Source organism: Oculina patagonica, chromosome 9 (genome assembly GCF_052425735.1).
Source record: "Oculina patagonica isolate OP01 chromosome 9, crgOcupat, whole genome shotgun sequence".
NCBI classification, from domain to species: domain Eukaryota; kingdom Metazoa; phylum Cnidaria; class Anthozoa; order Scleractinia; family Oculinidae; genus Oculina; species Oculina patagonica.
In genome coordinates, this window is record NC_135766.1 from 29,582,085 (window position 1) to 29,595,922 (window position 13,838).

The window sequence follows — 13,838 nt, forward strand, 5'->3', positions numbered from 1 at the left end:
ATGTCAGTTTTCTTGAAATAACATTATGATATCTATTCAGCTATAAGCTGAGACCGTAAACCTTTGTTTTTTTAAAACCAGTTGGAAAAAACTAACCCAAAACACTCAGCTAAAGATGAATTTATTTCAGTACGATTTGGTGAAAAAAAATCGCTCGACTTATGGCCAATGATATTATTATTATTATTTGTATTAGCAAACCTTTATTTGTCAGTTTGCTGTTTTCGATTCTTGTTTCATAATAACTTTTCCGAGTTTAGTGGCTTATAGCCACTTTTAGTTATTCATGGAGCAATCGTAACGATACGGCCTTGAACACATTGAACGGCGGTCTACCTATAACAATTCAAATATAGCGTCGCAAAAACAAAGCGTCGAACGCATATTTTGCTGTTTCATTTGCTAATTTCGCTGCCGTAATCGACTGCCTCGAAAGGTCCTTGCAGTTTTAAAGTATAGAATTGTCAGATCTCGCTGAAATTTGCACTGTTTATTTGTGTAATGTTAAGGAATATGTGTATAAATACCCGGCGCGAACGAGCCATTTTTGACAAAATTATATGGCTGCATTTCCTCCGCGAAGATAGGAAATTGTTAAATTAAACTACAAAGAAACTGTAATGATAAGTTCGAAGAACAATGCACAGGATAAACCTTCGACTCATACTTCATGCAAAAACGTCGATATCTCGAAGAGACTTTGATTAACAAATAAAATGGTGGATCCAAGATGGCGAATCGAATTTCATGACATGGTATGACGTCATGCGATTTCATACCCTACTATCAGCTAAAGGCATCATGGTTTTGTTATGCCTTATGGTTTGGGTTTGTTTAGTTATGTTCATCAACTCCTCCCCCCCCCCCCCCCCATAAAAAAATCTGTACCTTTATGAATATCCCGTTATATGTAAATTTGCCGTATTGCTTCCAAGCGCAGTTCTTCAGGATAAAACATTTTCGTTATAACTTGATTTGACAATACAGTATACGCATGTCCTCTTGATTGTGGATAAGCGCCAGGGTAGATTTCCGTCCAAATATTACCTGTGGCAAATCTGGTCATAAAGACAGTGGTTTTTAAAATGGCGAAAAAGGAATAGAGGTCACTGGCAACGTTAAATCAATGAGTATGGAGAATTGCTTATGAATATCGGGCGGCTGAAAGGGCTTTAGTAAACATTACTATCATTTGCTAACCGGCGACCGGTTAGCTCAGTTAGTATAGCGCCGGACTGTCATGCGGGAGGTCTCGGGTTCGACTCCCAGCCCGGACCAACACTCAGGGTCTTAAAATAACTGAGGTGAACGTGCGGCCTTTGTAATGACATCTGCAAATGGTTAGACGTTCGAGTCTTGTCGAATAAGGACGATAAACCGTAGGCCCCGTCTCCTGCATCTTCAGTGTTACGTTCAGCAGGGGACGTTAAATAACCTACACACCAATCGTAAAGAGTAGGGCACGAAAATTCCGGTGTTGTGGTCTGTTCTATTCACATCTATGGGTTGGGTGGTGGGGTGAGATCGTACACATGGACGGGTAGCGACTGCCCAAGGCGTCTGATATGTCCGGTCTCATCACATACTTCTAATTGTGAAGCGCATTGAGCTTTGTAAATGCGCTTTATAAGTACCTATATCATTCATTTTATTTATGTCCCAGTCCTTGGAAAAGCTACCTGCTATTTTCTCTAAGTCGTGTCAGATATGGCCTAGTAAATGTATCGTTTTGTATCGACACTGGGGCGTCCATAGAAAAATGTCCGTTTGCGGTGCTTTTGTCTTCATTAATATATGTTATGCAGAACGAAAAATCAGCAAAGCATACTTTATTGTAAAAATAGAAAGTCAATCAAGTTACATACTACTTTATAACTTCTACGTCAAAACGTTCAATAAAATTATGTTTGACAAATAATAATTTTACTAGATTTACTACCTAATCAAAGCGTTGCAAATAATTGTTCCATGCGTTCTCTGCTATTATTATTATAACTTTTAGAGCATTTTTAACACGTTTGGATTCAGTTTTACACGACCTTTTTAATGTTTCCCTTAAGATTTTGTTCTCTATATAACATGTAATTAATGCTATGACCATCAAACAATTTAAGTCGAACGGGATGCATTCGGTAAGTAACTACTGTAACCATAGAGCTGAACATGGTAATGTCACACAAGGAACCAATGAAAAAACTACTTGCATTGTACAATAAAAAATTACCAAGTAAAGACGCTAAATAAAAATTACGGAAAAGCGCTTAAAAAGTTGTATAAGAATTTTCTTAAGTTCTTGCTGCGCCTTGCAATAGTACGTGATCTCTAAAGTTGTCGGCTCACCTGACGGTCGCGTTTAACACTGCCGTCAACAGTATCTTAGCGGACGTCCCAGGAAACGAAGTATTTTGAAAGGTAACGTCTGTGAGTTGAAATTAGTAAAATACAATCTATTTTGTTTGTTTCTTTTTTTGAGTGTGAGCTGGTCGTCGTCGTCGATAGACGGCAGCGTAAAACGCAATCTTTGGTTTGGTAAAGGTAAAGGTAATCTTTATTTCCACATATTAAAAATCAGCTTTTTTAAAGCACTACATACAATCCTTACATAAATAATGAACTTCAGAGTTAGCGCGTTTGAAAGGTGCAGTAATCAAATGAATAGGTTTTTTCATGTGAAGATGTATTCTTAAAGCACTTATATTTCTTTATGTAACCGGGATCGGGCATCTGTAGTCACAGCATTTGGGATGCTTAGCGGTGCGATGCTGTGTTGTGCACACATATTCTCCAGGTATTGGCAAATGTCGATATATATCGACGCATTTTACATAGAAGTAGAAGTTACGATATAGACTCTTTACTTTACATTCGAGATCCCAGCTGTAGGATTTTAGACATTTTCCATCCAATATATATTTTAAGGGGTGTCTCCCTTGACTGACTAGGCAAGATGTGAATTGATTCAATGTGAAACTGGTCTGCCGTCTCTGACGTGTCGTTGCTCTCACAACTGCAAAGCAAATAACAGAAACACAGATTATCCTAAAGATCATTATAGATGCCAGATAATCCTTGTCTCTGATATGGTATAGATAATTTCTTTTATCATTCGATGCATTTCTTCCTTCCTTTTCATTGGCGAAGATCCCACCACGTGATCTGAAAATAACTGCCTACAAATAATGGTCTGCTCATGCGCATTAGCGTCTAGCAGTGATTTGCTGCAAATAATATTCTGCTCATGCGTGGTTGTGTCCACTTTCGAGAGAAATGGTGGCTCGTTTTCCAGAGTTGTGGAAAAGCGGTTCCATTTGTCTACTGGGCCCGAAAAAACAGCGAAAATACAAAGAAGGCAATGGAAATTTCGCTTAACGTATTTGGGCAATATAGATAGAGAACTGGAAGAAAAAGCGTGCAGTTCCCATGCAGTTCCCAAGGTACTTGTACAAGACAAATTCAGTGATCGAATGATAAAACTGAACTCGTTTTCTTCAAAATATTGTACTGATTTTTCAATCGCCGACAAATCACGATATTTTCCTCAACCTCGTCCAATCATTGTTATGTGTTTCATAACAGCACCTATTGGTTAGGGTTGCTGGACCCCGAATCAAGCGGTCTGAGTTCGAGCAGGCCGGAGCCTAGGTGTTGCGTTCTGAGGCACAACAATTCAACTTCACAGTACCTTTCTTCACCCACCGAGGTGTATATATTATCGTTTATACCATGCCATAGACAATACAGTCAATCAGAATACAGGAAAGCCGTTGTATATTCGACGGTATTTAACCCAACCTTCCCATCGTGCGCTGCGATTGTATTCTCGACGAAATTTAGTAAGCGTATTTTCTATGGCATGGTATAAAATAGTTACAAAATACTTTCTCGTGGTATACTATGGAATATCCCACTTGTCACTTGTATTTTCTTGGTATACACACTCGCCTAAAGGCTCGTGTGTATACCGAGAAAATACAAGTGACTCGTGGGATATTCCATAGTATACCACTCGAAAGCGTCGCGTAACTAGTATTTATAATATCGAATGCTGGGTTGGGGCGGGGGTAACCTTACGATGGACTAGCATCCTATTCAAGGGGAGTAGAAATACTCAGAGGTGCTTCATGCCACGGTAACCAGAAAAGAGGGCTGGCCTGAATATATAAAAGATACTCCAAAAAAATAACACCTCAACTATAGTAGTTTACCAGAACTTACTAAAAGTTCCGTTTTGTTCCTTAACTGGGTTTGGAAAAACTTCCGTTTTGTAAATCGGTAAGGCTCCACAGAAGTCCAAAATCTCCTTTGTAAGTGAAAGTCTGTTGGCAGGACCAGTCACCACCACCAGATGCTCCTGTGTTGTGACAGGAAGTTCATCCGACTGGGAAGCTGCCTGCGAAATTCAAAACAAGATCACTTTAATAGCATTGTCGCTGGTATGTTTTATATACTGTAGCTGCAAGCAAGCATATGAAAAGCAACAGTGTGAGCTAGGGGTATGATACTATGCAATTAGTTGGCCAAAAGACTGAGCATATACTAAGCATATATTTGCATAACAACATTAATTAAACAGTAATGAACAGATAATATTGTTGATGATGTAAAGGACGAGGAGGAGGAGGATGGGGAAGGATGATTATAATGATGATGATGATGATGATGATGATGATGATGATGATGATGATGATGATGTAATATTTATACAGGATAACCCCGTCAGTGTACTAAGCACTGTTATCAAAGGGGGTCCTGTTACAAAAATACATTTAATAGTATAAAAAAATATAAAAAATGCAAGAATAACATAGCAATTCAGACTTATGGGAGAGCTCATCTGTCCTAAAAAATGTGACTTATATACAGTGTAGTTGTTCATTGGTAAAATCATGTGCGTGACGTACGCTGTTTTAACTTAATTTCCTAACATTTTTTTTTTTGTAATTTGTTTATTTTTTTCAGCATTTTACAACACTTTACATTACTTACAATACATTACTTACACTAACTTACTTACAATACACTCCAGTTACAATACCTAGCTTACAAGACGAGTAAAAAAAACATGAGAAAGTAGTATAAAAAGTATTAATTAGTTAATTAATTTAAACTACGCGAGACAGAGGGGTACGTATGCTGGTGGACTATATATTATAAATCAATATATGGCAAAAGTTTTTCCCATTTCTGAAAATGTTTTGTTAACTTGTTCCGCCTTGCGGCTATCTTTTTTTCTACTTGGCAGACCTCCCGGGTCTTGGCTCTATAAACTCGTAAGGATGGATTCACAGAATTCAATTTACACTTATAGATATAATAATAATAATAATAATAATAATAATAATAATAATAATAATAATAATAATAATAATAAAACCTTTATTTGAGTGTCAAAACTGAAATAGCAGTAATAAAACCACTAAATGGGGACACTTTAAAGTAAAAGAAAAATAACACAATCGAAATATCCTAATAAATGCTAAAATCGGTTAAAATTGGTTAAACTATTTACAATATATACAAGTTAAAATACAAGATAAAATATTTTCAATATATACAGATAAAATACAAGCTAAGAACTTACATTAAGAACTACATAGAATACAATTAGCGCAGCAATTATCATTCATTAAAATATCTAAGTCTAGCTTACGAATGTTTTTCTTAAAAGATGACAGTGTTGGTAAACTCCTAATGTCCTTTGGCATTATGTTCCATATCTTAGGCCCAGTGTATCTGATCGTATGTTTGCCATATGTGACTGTAATAAAATTTAGCTATAAGTATCAGATGGTTTAAAATAATAAAGTCTTCCTCCGTACTGAACACTCCAAAAAAATGTCTGTTATTGTAAATGATTGAGACTTAATCTTACATTCACCAAGCCAGGAAGAGAAAGCTTCCCAGAAAGTCTTTGTCACTTCGCAATAGAAAAATAAATGTTCGAAGGATTCAATCTCTCGTTTACAAAAGGTACATAAAGGCGAGTCCTTCATTTTCAATCTAAACAGTTTTTCATTTGTAAATACTATATTATTCAATACTTTATATTGGAATTCTGAAATTTCAATCGTGACGGTAAACGGCAAGGAGTATATTTTCTTCCAGTCAAACGGAAATTGTGGAAATTTTTCCTTAAACTTTTTTTGAGCCGTTGGAGGCACTTGTTTTTTACTCTTAAACGCATTGTAAAGCCATTTGGACGAAAGTTTGGATAAAGCTACCTCCGAATTATCCATCCTTAAATAAATTGTGTCATCAATATGTGAAGGGAGGTGCTGTGTACTTTGTCTAATGATCTGTCTCCATTCAAAAGGGATTGCGTCGACGATGCTAATTAATTTAAAATGTTCTATTTGAGATAGATTTGCATTTAACACCTTAACCCCCTTGAGGAAGATTCCAGTGTCGGAAAGAAGGTCACCGATCGAGACAATTCCTTTGGAAAACAAACGCTTTTCGAAAAGCGAGAGCTTTTGAACCGTAATATTTTTATTATTCCAAATAACCTGTTGAACAACGTCCTCGTACGATAATATCGGCGATTGATTTAACATGGACCAAGCGTCCAGGCACTCTTTATAAAAAGCTGGAAGGCAGACAGGTAACTTTTTAGTATCAAAATTGCACTTAAGAATAACTTATCCGCCTACCTTAGAGAGAAAGTAATTTAGTGTTATCTTCCAGGAGCTGTCATTATCCTTATCCGCAAATCTCTTTAGTATCATCACTCTCTGTGCAAAGATCATCGACTGCATATCCAACATCTTGAGTCCACCATTTTCGATATCATTGATAAGAGCAGCACGTTTAATTTTATCATTGCCTTTCCAAATAAAACGGTAAATCAGACTGTTTATCTCTTTAATAAAATCTTCTGTAACTGTAATCAAGGACGCTTTACTTAAAACTTTTGGAATAATAAAGGATTTAACGATCTGTATTTTTCCCAATAATGTCAGCCCTCTCCATTTCCACATGTTCAAAAGATCATTGGTAGATTTGAGAACTGAATCAAAGTTCGCTTTCATTCTTAATGGCGTATTATAGTCAAAGACAATTCCCAAAATTTTAATTGACGTTCGAACTTCATGGCGATAATTAGTTTGATCAGGACGATGTCTGCCAATGGCAAAAATTTCTGTTTTTTCGTTGTTGACCTTTAGATTTGAGAATCTAGAAAACAGCTGCAGAGTTGCCAATAAACGGTGATAGGACGCTATATCTCTCAGAAAACTAGTCATATCATCAGCAAAAAGTGTTAATTTGATTTCATTTTCCTTAACTAAACTGCCTTTAATTTCATTGTCTTCTCGAATTCGGCAAGCGAGTGTTTCAAGGGCTAAGATGAATAATAGAGGTGACAAGGGATCACCCTGTCTAACCCCACAACGGACTGGGAAAAGATCAGTAATGAAACCATTGTTTAAAACACAACTGGACACATTAGCATAAAACATCTTGATCCACTGTAAAAAGTATGGTCCAAAGTTGAATTTTTCCAGGACTTTAAAAAGGAAAGTATGGTTTAAAGAGTCGAATGCTTTTTCAAAGTCAATTGCCATGAGAATACCCGAACAATCTGTAAATTGGGCAAATTCAAGTACATCTTCAATCGTTCGAACTCCATCTACTATTGATCTTCCTTTGATGAAGCCATTTTGGTTAGGGTGGATAAGATTCGGTAGAATTGATTCTAATCTTTTTGCAATTGCTTTAGACGCAATTTTAACATCGACATTTATCAAAGATATTGGTCTCCAGTTTTTGACGAATCGTCTGTCTTTGTCTTTCTTTTCTAATAAAGTAATCATAGCCTGTTTCTGCGAACTGGATAGTTGTCCGTGCTCGTGAGCAAAATTTAAAGCGTCGGTAAGGCACTTCCATATCAGATGCCAGAAGCCGATGTAAAACTCTACAGTCAAACCATCATTTCCTGGCGTTTTGTTGTTCTGAAAGGATTTCAATGCTTCAAAATATTCGTTGGTTGTAATTTTTTTATCCAAGAGTTCCCGCTGCTCATCACTCAACACTTTAGTATTTATATTCCTAAGGAACTCGTCAGTCGATAGATCGTCACGGTCACAAGAATCTGTATCGTAGAGATTTGCATAAAAAGTATGAATTTCTGTCATTATTTCTTTCGGATCAGTCGTACATTCCTCACTTGCTACCACCAACTTTCTAATACAGCTTTTTTTCTTTTTATAATTTTCTAAATTCAAAAAATATTTATTGCTTTTCTCTCCGTGTTCGTACCAATTTACTCTTGATCGAATTATTGCCCCTTGAGCGATGTATTCATAGTGTCGATTATATTCAGTTTGTAGAATTTCCAGATTGTTAATATTTTCTGGAATGGGATGTTCATCACAGTTTGCTGTACATTCTTTGATTTTTTCCTCTAACGCTGATAGTTTGTCCCTTCGACGTTTAGCCTTTTGTTTACTATAGGTGATAGTTTCATAACGAATTTTGTACTTAACGAAGTCCCAAAGGACTCTAGGATCTTGAATGTCTTTTCCTTCTTCCAGCCAACTACCATATTTATCGGTAATTACTTTAATGTAATCTTCATCTTCCAAAAGACTGGAATTAAACTTCCAAAAAGACGGTCCCCTTTCTGTTTCCTCAATTCCATTTATGTGAATTGAAATAGCCAAATGGTCGGATCTTATCGCAGGAATAATATCCACATTCTCTACCTCTTCCTGGAGACTGCTGGTGATTAACCAAAAATCCAAACGACGCTGTACTACTGGGTTCTTTTGTCTCCATGTAAAACGCTTGATATCTGGATTTCTGATTCTCCATATGTCAATCAAATCATACGATGAACAAAAATTTTCGATATTTTTACAAGATTCTTTTACTTGAGGCTTACCTCCGGAGCCATCCAAATTAGCATCAAGAATAACGTTGAAATCGCCTCCAATTATCACTTCGCAACTTTCTTCGAGTTCTATTTGATCAAGCTGTTTTTGAATCTCTTCGAAAAAATCGCACTGCTTTTTGATCTTATTTGGTGCATAAATATTAACAAAAACAAACGGTTGGCTCTGAATAAGGCTCTTTAAAATAATAAATCGCCCTTGTTCATCTTCTCGATGAACCTTAATTTCATAGTCAAAATTCTCTTTGAAAAGAATCATAACTCCTTTGCTGTGTTCCGTACCATGACTGAAGAAAATATCGCCCCTCCATTGTGACTTCCAAATATTAACAACTCCCGGGGTACTATAAGTTTCTTGTAGAAAGATAACATCATATTTCTCTTTTCCTAGCCAATTAAACAATGCTTTTCTTTTGTCTGTAGAGCGAATCCCTCGAACATTTAAGGATAGCATTTTAAAGTTTAGATTACGTTTCATAAAAATACGAAGCGACAACAAGGTTAATGACGCAAGCGGAGCAGAAAATTTCTTGAAAAGCGATTGCACATATGCCATGCATGCTCCCCACTCTAGTAGCAGTACAATACGCAATTAGCACATTATAAACCTCTAAAGATAGTAACAAAAGAAGTAAGACAAAGCTACGACACACAATTATACACTTAATTTCCTAACATGATCTAATTATCTCATTTGTTATGAAACAAAATTTTTAACAGTCTGACAAGTTTTAAGTTTGTTTTCTCTTGTTCCTTTTTTAACCAAATTTAAAGTTATAATGACACCCTAGCAATAAATCGGTTTATTATTCATTCCAAATATTTCTTCGTTTCTGATTGGCTTTCAATCCCAGGCTAATTCCAACTAACCGGCTAGCACCGACCAAATTTGGAAGACGCTTCTATTATTGGATGAATGACGTTATAATTATTGGATGATTGACGTCAATCGTCCAATAATAGAAAAATTATTGGACGATTGACGTCACGCAACAACGGCTTTGTACAGAGCTCAGTCGAAGGCGAAAATGGTCGCTAAATTTCAACATTGCGACGAAAAAATTGCCAAAATATTACATGATAAAGATAGCAAAAACATCAAAAAAGCTTCGAAGGGAAGTCACTTGATTTTTAAAGCTTATTTTCAGGAGAGAAACATCAAAAAACCAGCGACACCAGAGGAATTGGCCACTGTTAAATAGCAAAAATTTTACGCCAAAGTTAGTAGCCATTTTAATTCATTTTGTGTTTTTAGACCTCTTGGAAATATTTTGAATGAATAATAAAACAATTATTGAATTTGGCTTTTGTATGATATGAAGAATTATGTAGATCGAGGAGGGTCTTATCCGCCGAAGCCGAAGGCTTCGGCGGATAAGACCCTCCTCGATCTGCATAATTCTTCATATCATACTTAGCCTCATCCAATGATTGCTTAATATTTACCCGTGCGATATCCTCCTTCAGTTTCGCTGGAGATGACACGGATGGGTCCATGTTGGCAATGTAGCAGACCTTTCGTGACAGAACCTTGGTAACAGTCACGCGCTACAAAAAACAGGAAGCAAATGTCAAGAGGAGGCTATCGCAAAGAGAGAGATCAATAAAAGTTTAAAAACCACTTCGTATCACTATTTATACATATTTTTATAGGGCTTGTTTACATGACAGGACGATAACTCTACTGGCTGGGTTCCCGCCTGGAAAAACTAAAACATATAGACACGGGTTATGACAGCGACAGTAAAACGTGTCGCGCCATGGCCATAGAAATATTTAACTGGTCTCATGAAATAAAATATATAAAAAACAAATTAGAATTTTTACTCGCAATTAAGGTCATCTGTCCTCGAGACAATTGAAAAGGCCAAGTTCTAAGGAATTCATCGAACACATTTTTTTCGGGTTTTAAGCGTCCATGGTCGCTTAATTAAAATAATATTTGTCATCAGGTGTTGTTAAAGTAGAGCGATTCCAGCGGAAACCGTCTCAAAAAACATTTTTGCCTAAAAATGATATTACCGGTATCCGATTGACAGATATAAGTAATTTTGATCGAAAAATATTGTTACAGTTCAGAAACCATACATTTTGTCGGCACTTACATTGTTGGTCAAATTTAAAGGACCAGTCTCACGATATTTTAAGTCATTTTTCTGATTACTTTCAAAGTGAAGGAAACCTTGAAATAATAGTTTTCTAACATAGAAAATTGCCCTCCTTTAAGACTTAGCCCGACTAGGTGGTTGCCTCTGGCGTGACTGTTTTGATACTGCAAAAAATAGCCTGCCTAGAAGGGTTATTGCTGAACTTACCATCTTAAAATCATGATAAAAATCAGCAGCATCAACATCGTTGTGAGCAGGAACTCGAAAGACTTCAACGTCCTGTTTTACATCGACTTCGATTTCTTCGGTGAGTGGTGTTCCCTTCTCTACACTAGACACTTTGTAACGATCAACCTCAAAAACTTTCAAATAGTGAAATAAATTAAAATATTACAAATCCACAGCTCGAGTTTAAAGTTTCTAACATTTGCCTATCGTGACTGAGTTATATTTTCATGTGAAATGTTTTTTTTTCTTTATGTTTCAGTTTCAATTTAAAACCGAGTACCTTTTTAGTTCTATCTTTCAAAACCGTCGTTTTCAACGTAAAAGCTTACTACTATGAAAACCACAAAAATCTCTAAATCGGTTGTTGTCGCCAAAAAAAATAAAAATAAAAAACTAACCTGTCCTAGTGAAAATGGCATCAGGCATGTAAAGGCCAGGCTGATGACTGCAACTGTCAGGATCTAAAACGAAATTCAAAAATAAAATTAAATAAAAAAAGTACGAGACTGAATAAATTGTATCAGTTATTTACCTTCATGGTAAAACTCTATGCCGGCGTTGTGTTGTTGCTCTTGAGACACCAACTGATCTGAATTGTTGCTTCTGGACGAAAACTTGAGATTTGAAGAAATGCTATTTGCAATTTATAGCTTTTTGCAATTCCTCGTCAGATCTCGTCAGTCCTGGATTGCTGAAGGAAGTACAGTGTTTACTCTTCGCTGAAAAGGATGTTCTAAGTTATTTTCAAATTAAAACTCTGCGAATTCGATTTCATCCTGGATCGCTGAAGCACGTACCCTGAAAACCCTGGAAAGAACTTCCGCATAAAGTTTTGATAAAAGTCTGACGTGACAAAATTCTCTGAAACTCTTGAAGCTGTATCATTCAATGACAAATTGATTAAAAGTCTTGATACTGACTATTGATAAAAATTAAATACATGTTTTACATACCTGTAAATCAAGGTTTTTGACTAGAAATCAGGCGTTTCCAATAACTACTACTTTTAGTAATATCTTGATAGGCTGTACCAGAAGTTCAGTGGTCGGGAACTTATTGCTAAAATATAACACCAATGGTGTCAGTAATCAATTTTTATTTTCTGTCGCTCTGACCGATCTGAAACCTGCAACGGACTAGTACAGTTGAGCACAACAGACAATGCACCAAATACTCGGCAAGCAGATGGATTTATTACTGTTAGCGGACGACGACTGAAAACTGATCATAAACCTGCAGGCAGCTCGTTATCAATGGATACTCACTAATGCCGATCTCGCGCGCGGTGTAATATTGAAATTGCGCTTAAATTTCAATTTCCCGTACGAAATTTCAGCAGTTCTAAATACCCTCGCCTCCCCATCCCTAAAATGTATACAAGCGCGAGCAAGTAGCTAGAGAATTCAAATGTTTTTCTCGTTGGAGGTTGGAGATTGGAGCTGGCACGCCGAACCATAGCAATTAAAGAGAACAGTGTAGTTATTGGCCCTCTCAGTCGTGTGATAAAATTGAACATTAAATTTGCTCCATGTTTTTGCTGGCGGAGGAAAATAACTTTTCACCGGCTACAACCAGGGAAAAGAGTCAACTGAATCCTTTTCGGTGCGTTATACGAAAATCGCAGGCTAGAGAAAGTCAACATTAACTTAATCTAGCAGTCCCTCTTAATTTCCCTTAGTTTTGACGAGCGAAGAAGCAAAAAACCAACGCCAGAGATACAAAATAACAGCGCGCAACTGGGAGCTGTATTGTTTCGCTTTTTCTTCCAATAGAGATTTTTCGTAGTTTAAGCCTGAATATTGTTACGTTGTTACGCTGAGCGATTTCAGTGTATGCCGACATTCTTTAAGGTGGCTCGACCCAGTTTTTTTCTAGCGATACCTATCAACTTTGAAACATTCATACTTAAAGGGATTGACGTCAATGACAAAACTACTACACCACATGCATTACACATAGACTAAACTTCAATATGATATAATTTTTTTGGCGATCAGAATGAATATCACGTGGCAATGACGTCACACAGGGTGTTGCTCTGAATCGAATTTTAAGCGGTAACTGCATTTTCTCTCGAGATCCTCCACGCTACGTATACCTTGGATGTTTGCCTTCATCTCAGTGGAGTTTCATCGAAATCTACAAGAGGAATTTTGAAATATCTTGGAATTTCTTTTTAGATTGTTTAATTTATGCGTAAAATAAAGTCAAGATTTCATATAAAGAAATTTGCTTCTTTTTTATGTTTAATGAGAGGATTTAGCCCCCATTCCTTTTAGAAATGTCCCATATACTACATCCAAACATTTAGAAGAAAGTAGACTTGCGCGATTTCGAAAAATATGAAAATATCTTAATCGGAGTAGAGCTCAATGTTTAGCTCTATTTACCATTTTTACGGCTACTCTTGCAAAAAAGCGATTATTTCAAAAACCCGTCGATGAATTTTTTCCAAAATTTTTCAGGATAAGAAATAATCAATACACCACACAATCCCTAAATTTCATGCTCATTGAAAATTTCTAAGGTTTTCTAAACTAAACGCAAAATTGAGTAAACATTGAAGCGATGTCGAAGTTTGAGATAATTTTGTGCTCTGGGATTTCCTTTTG

At 36.4% G+C, this 13,838-nt stretch overlaps 1 protein-coding gene across 1 annotated transcript; it reads right to left on the reverse strand.

The window, feature by feature from the left end:
* Positions 1–1,956: 1,956 nt before the first annotated feature.
* LOC144666683 (uncharacterized) lies at positions 1,957–13,068 on the reverse strand. The gene is made up of 7 exons (XM_078528070.1): positions 13,033–13,068; positions 11,759–11,840; positions 11,625–11,687; positions 11,206–11,360; positions 10,337–10,438; positions 4,216–4,390; positions 1,957–3,007 (listed from the first exon to the last, which is right to left on the reverse strand). Exons 1-7 carry the CDS (start codon positions 13,066–13,068, stop codon positions 2,703–2,705), a joined length of 918 nt encoding a protein of 305 aa, XP_078384196.1. The 3' UTR covers positions 1,957–2,702.
* Positions 13,069–13,838: the final 770 nt, after the last annotated feature.

What these genes read in the sequence shown, in the direction of transcription:
- LOC144666683 (XM_078528070.1), bottom strand. Translation starts at nt 13,068, where the DNA reads ATGTCGGCATACACTGAAATCGCTCAGCGTAACAAC. An exon ending in CATAGAGTTTTACCATGAAG is followed by an intron (nt 11,688 to 11,758) that starts GTAAATAACTGA and finishes ATTTCGTTTTAG; the next exon opens with ATCCTGACAGTTGCAGTCAT. An exon ending in TGAAGGAGGATATCGCACGG is followed by an intron (nt 4,391 to 10,336) that starts GTAAATATTAAG and finishes TGAATTTCGCAG; the next exon opens with GCAGCTTCCCAGTCGGATGA.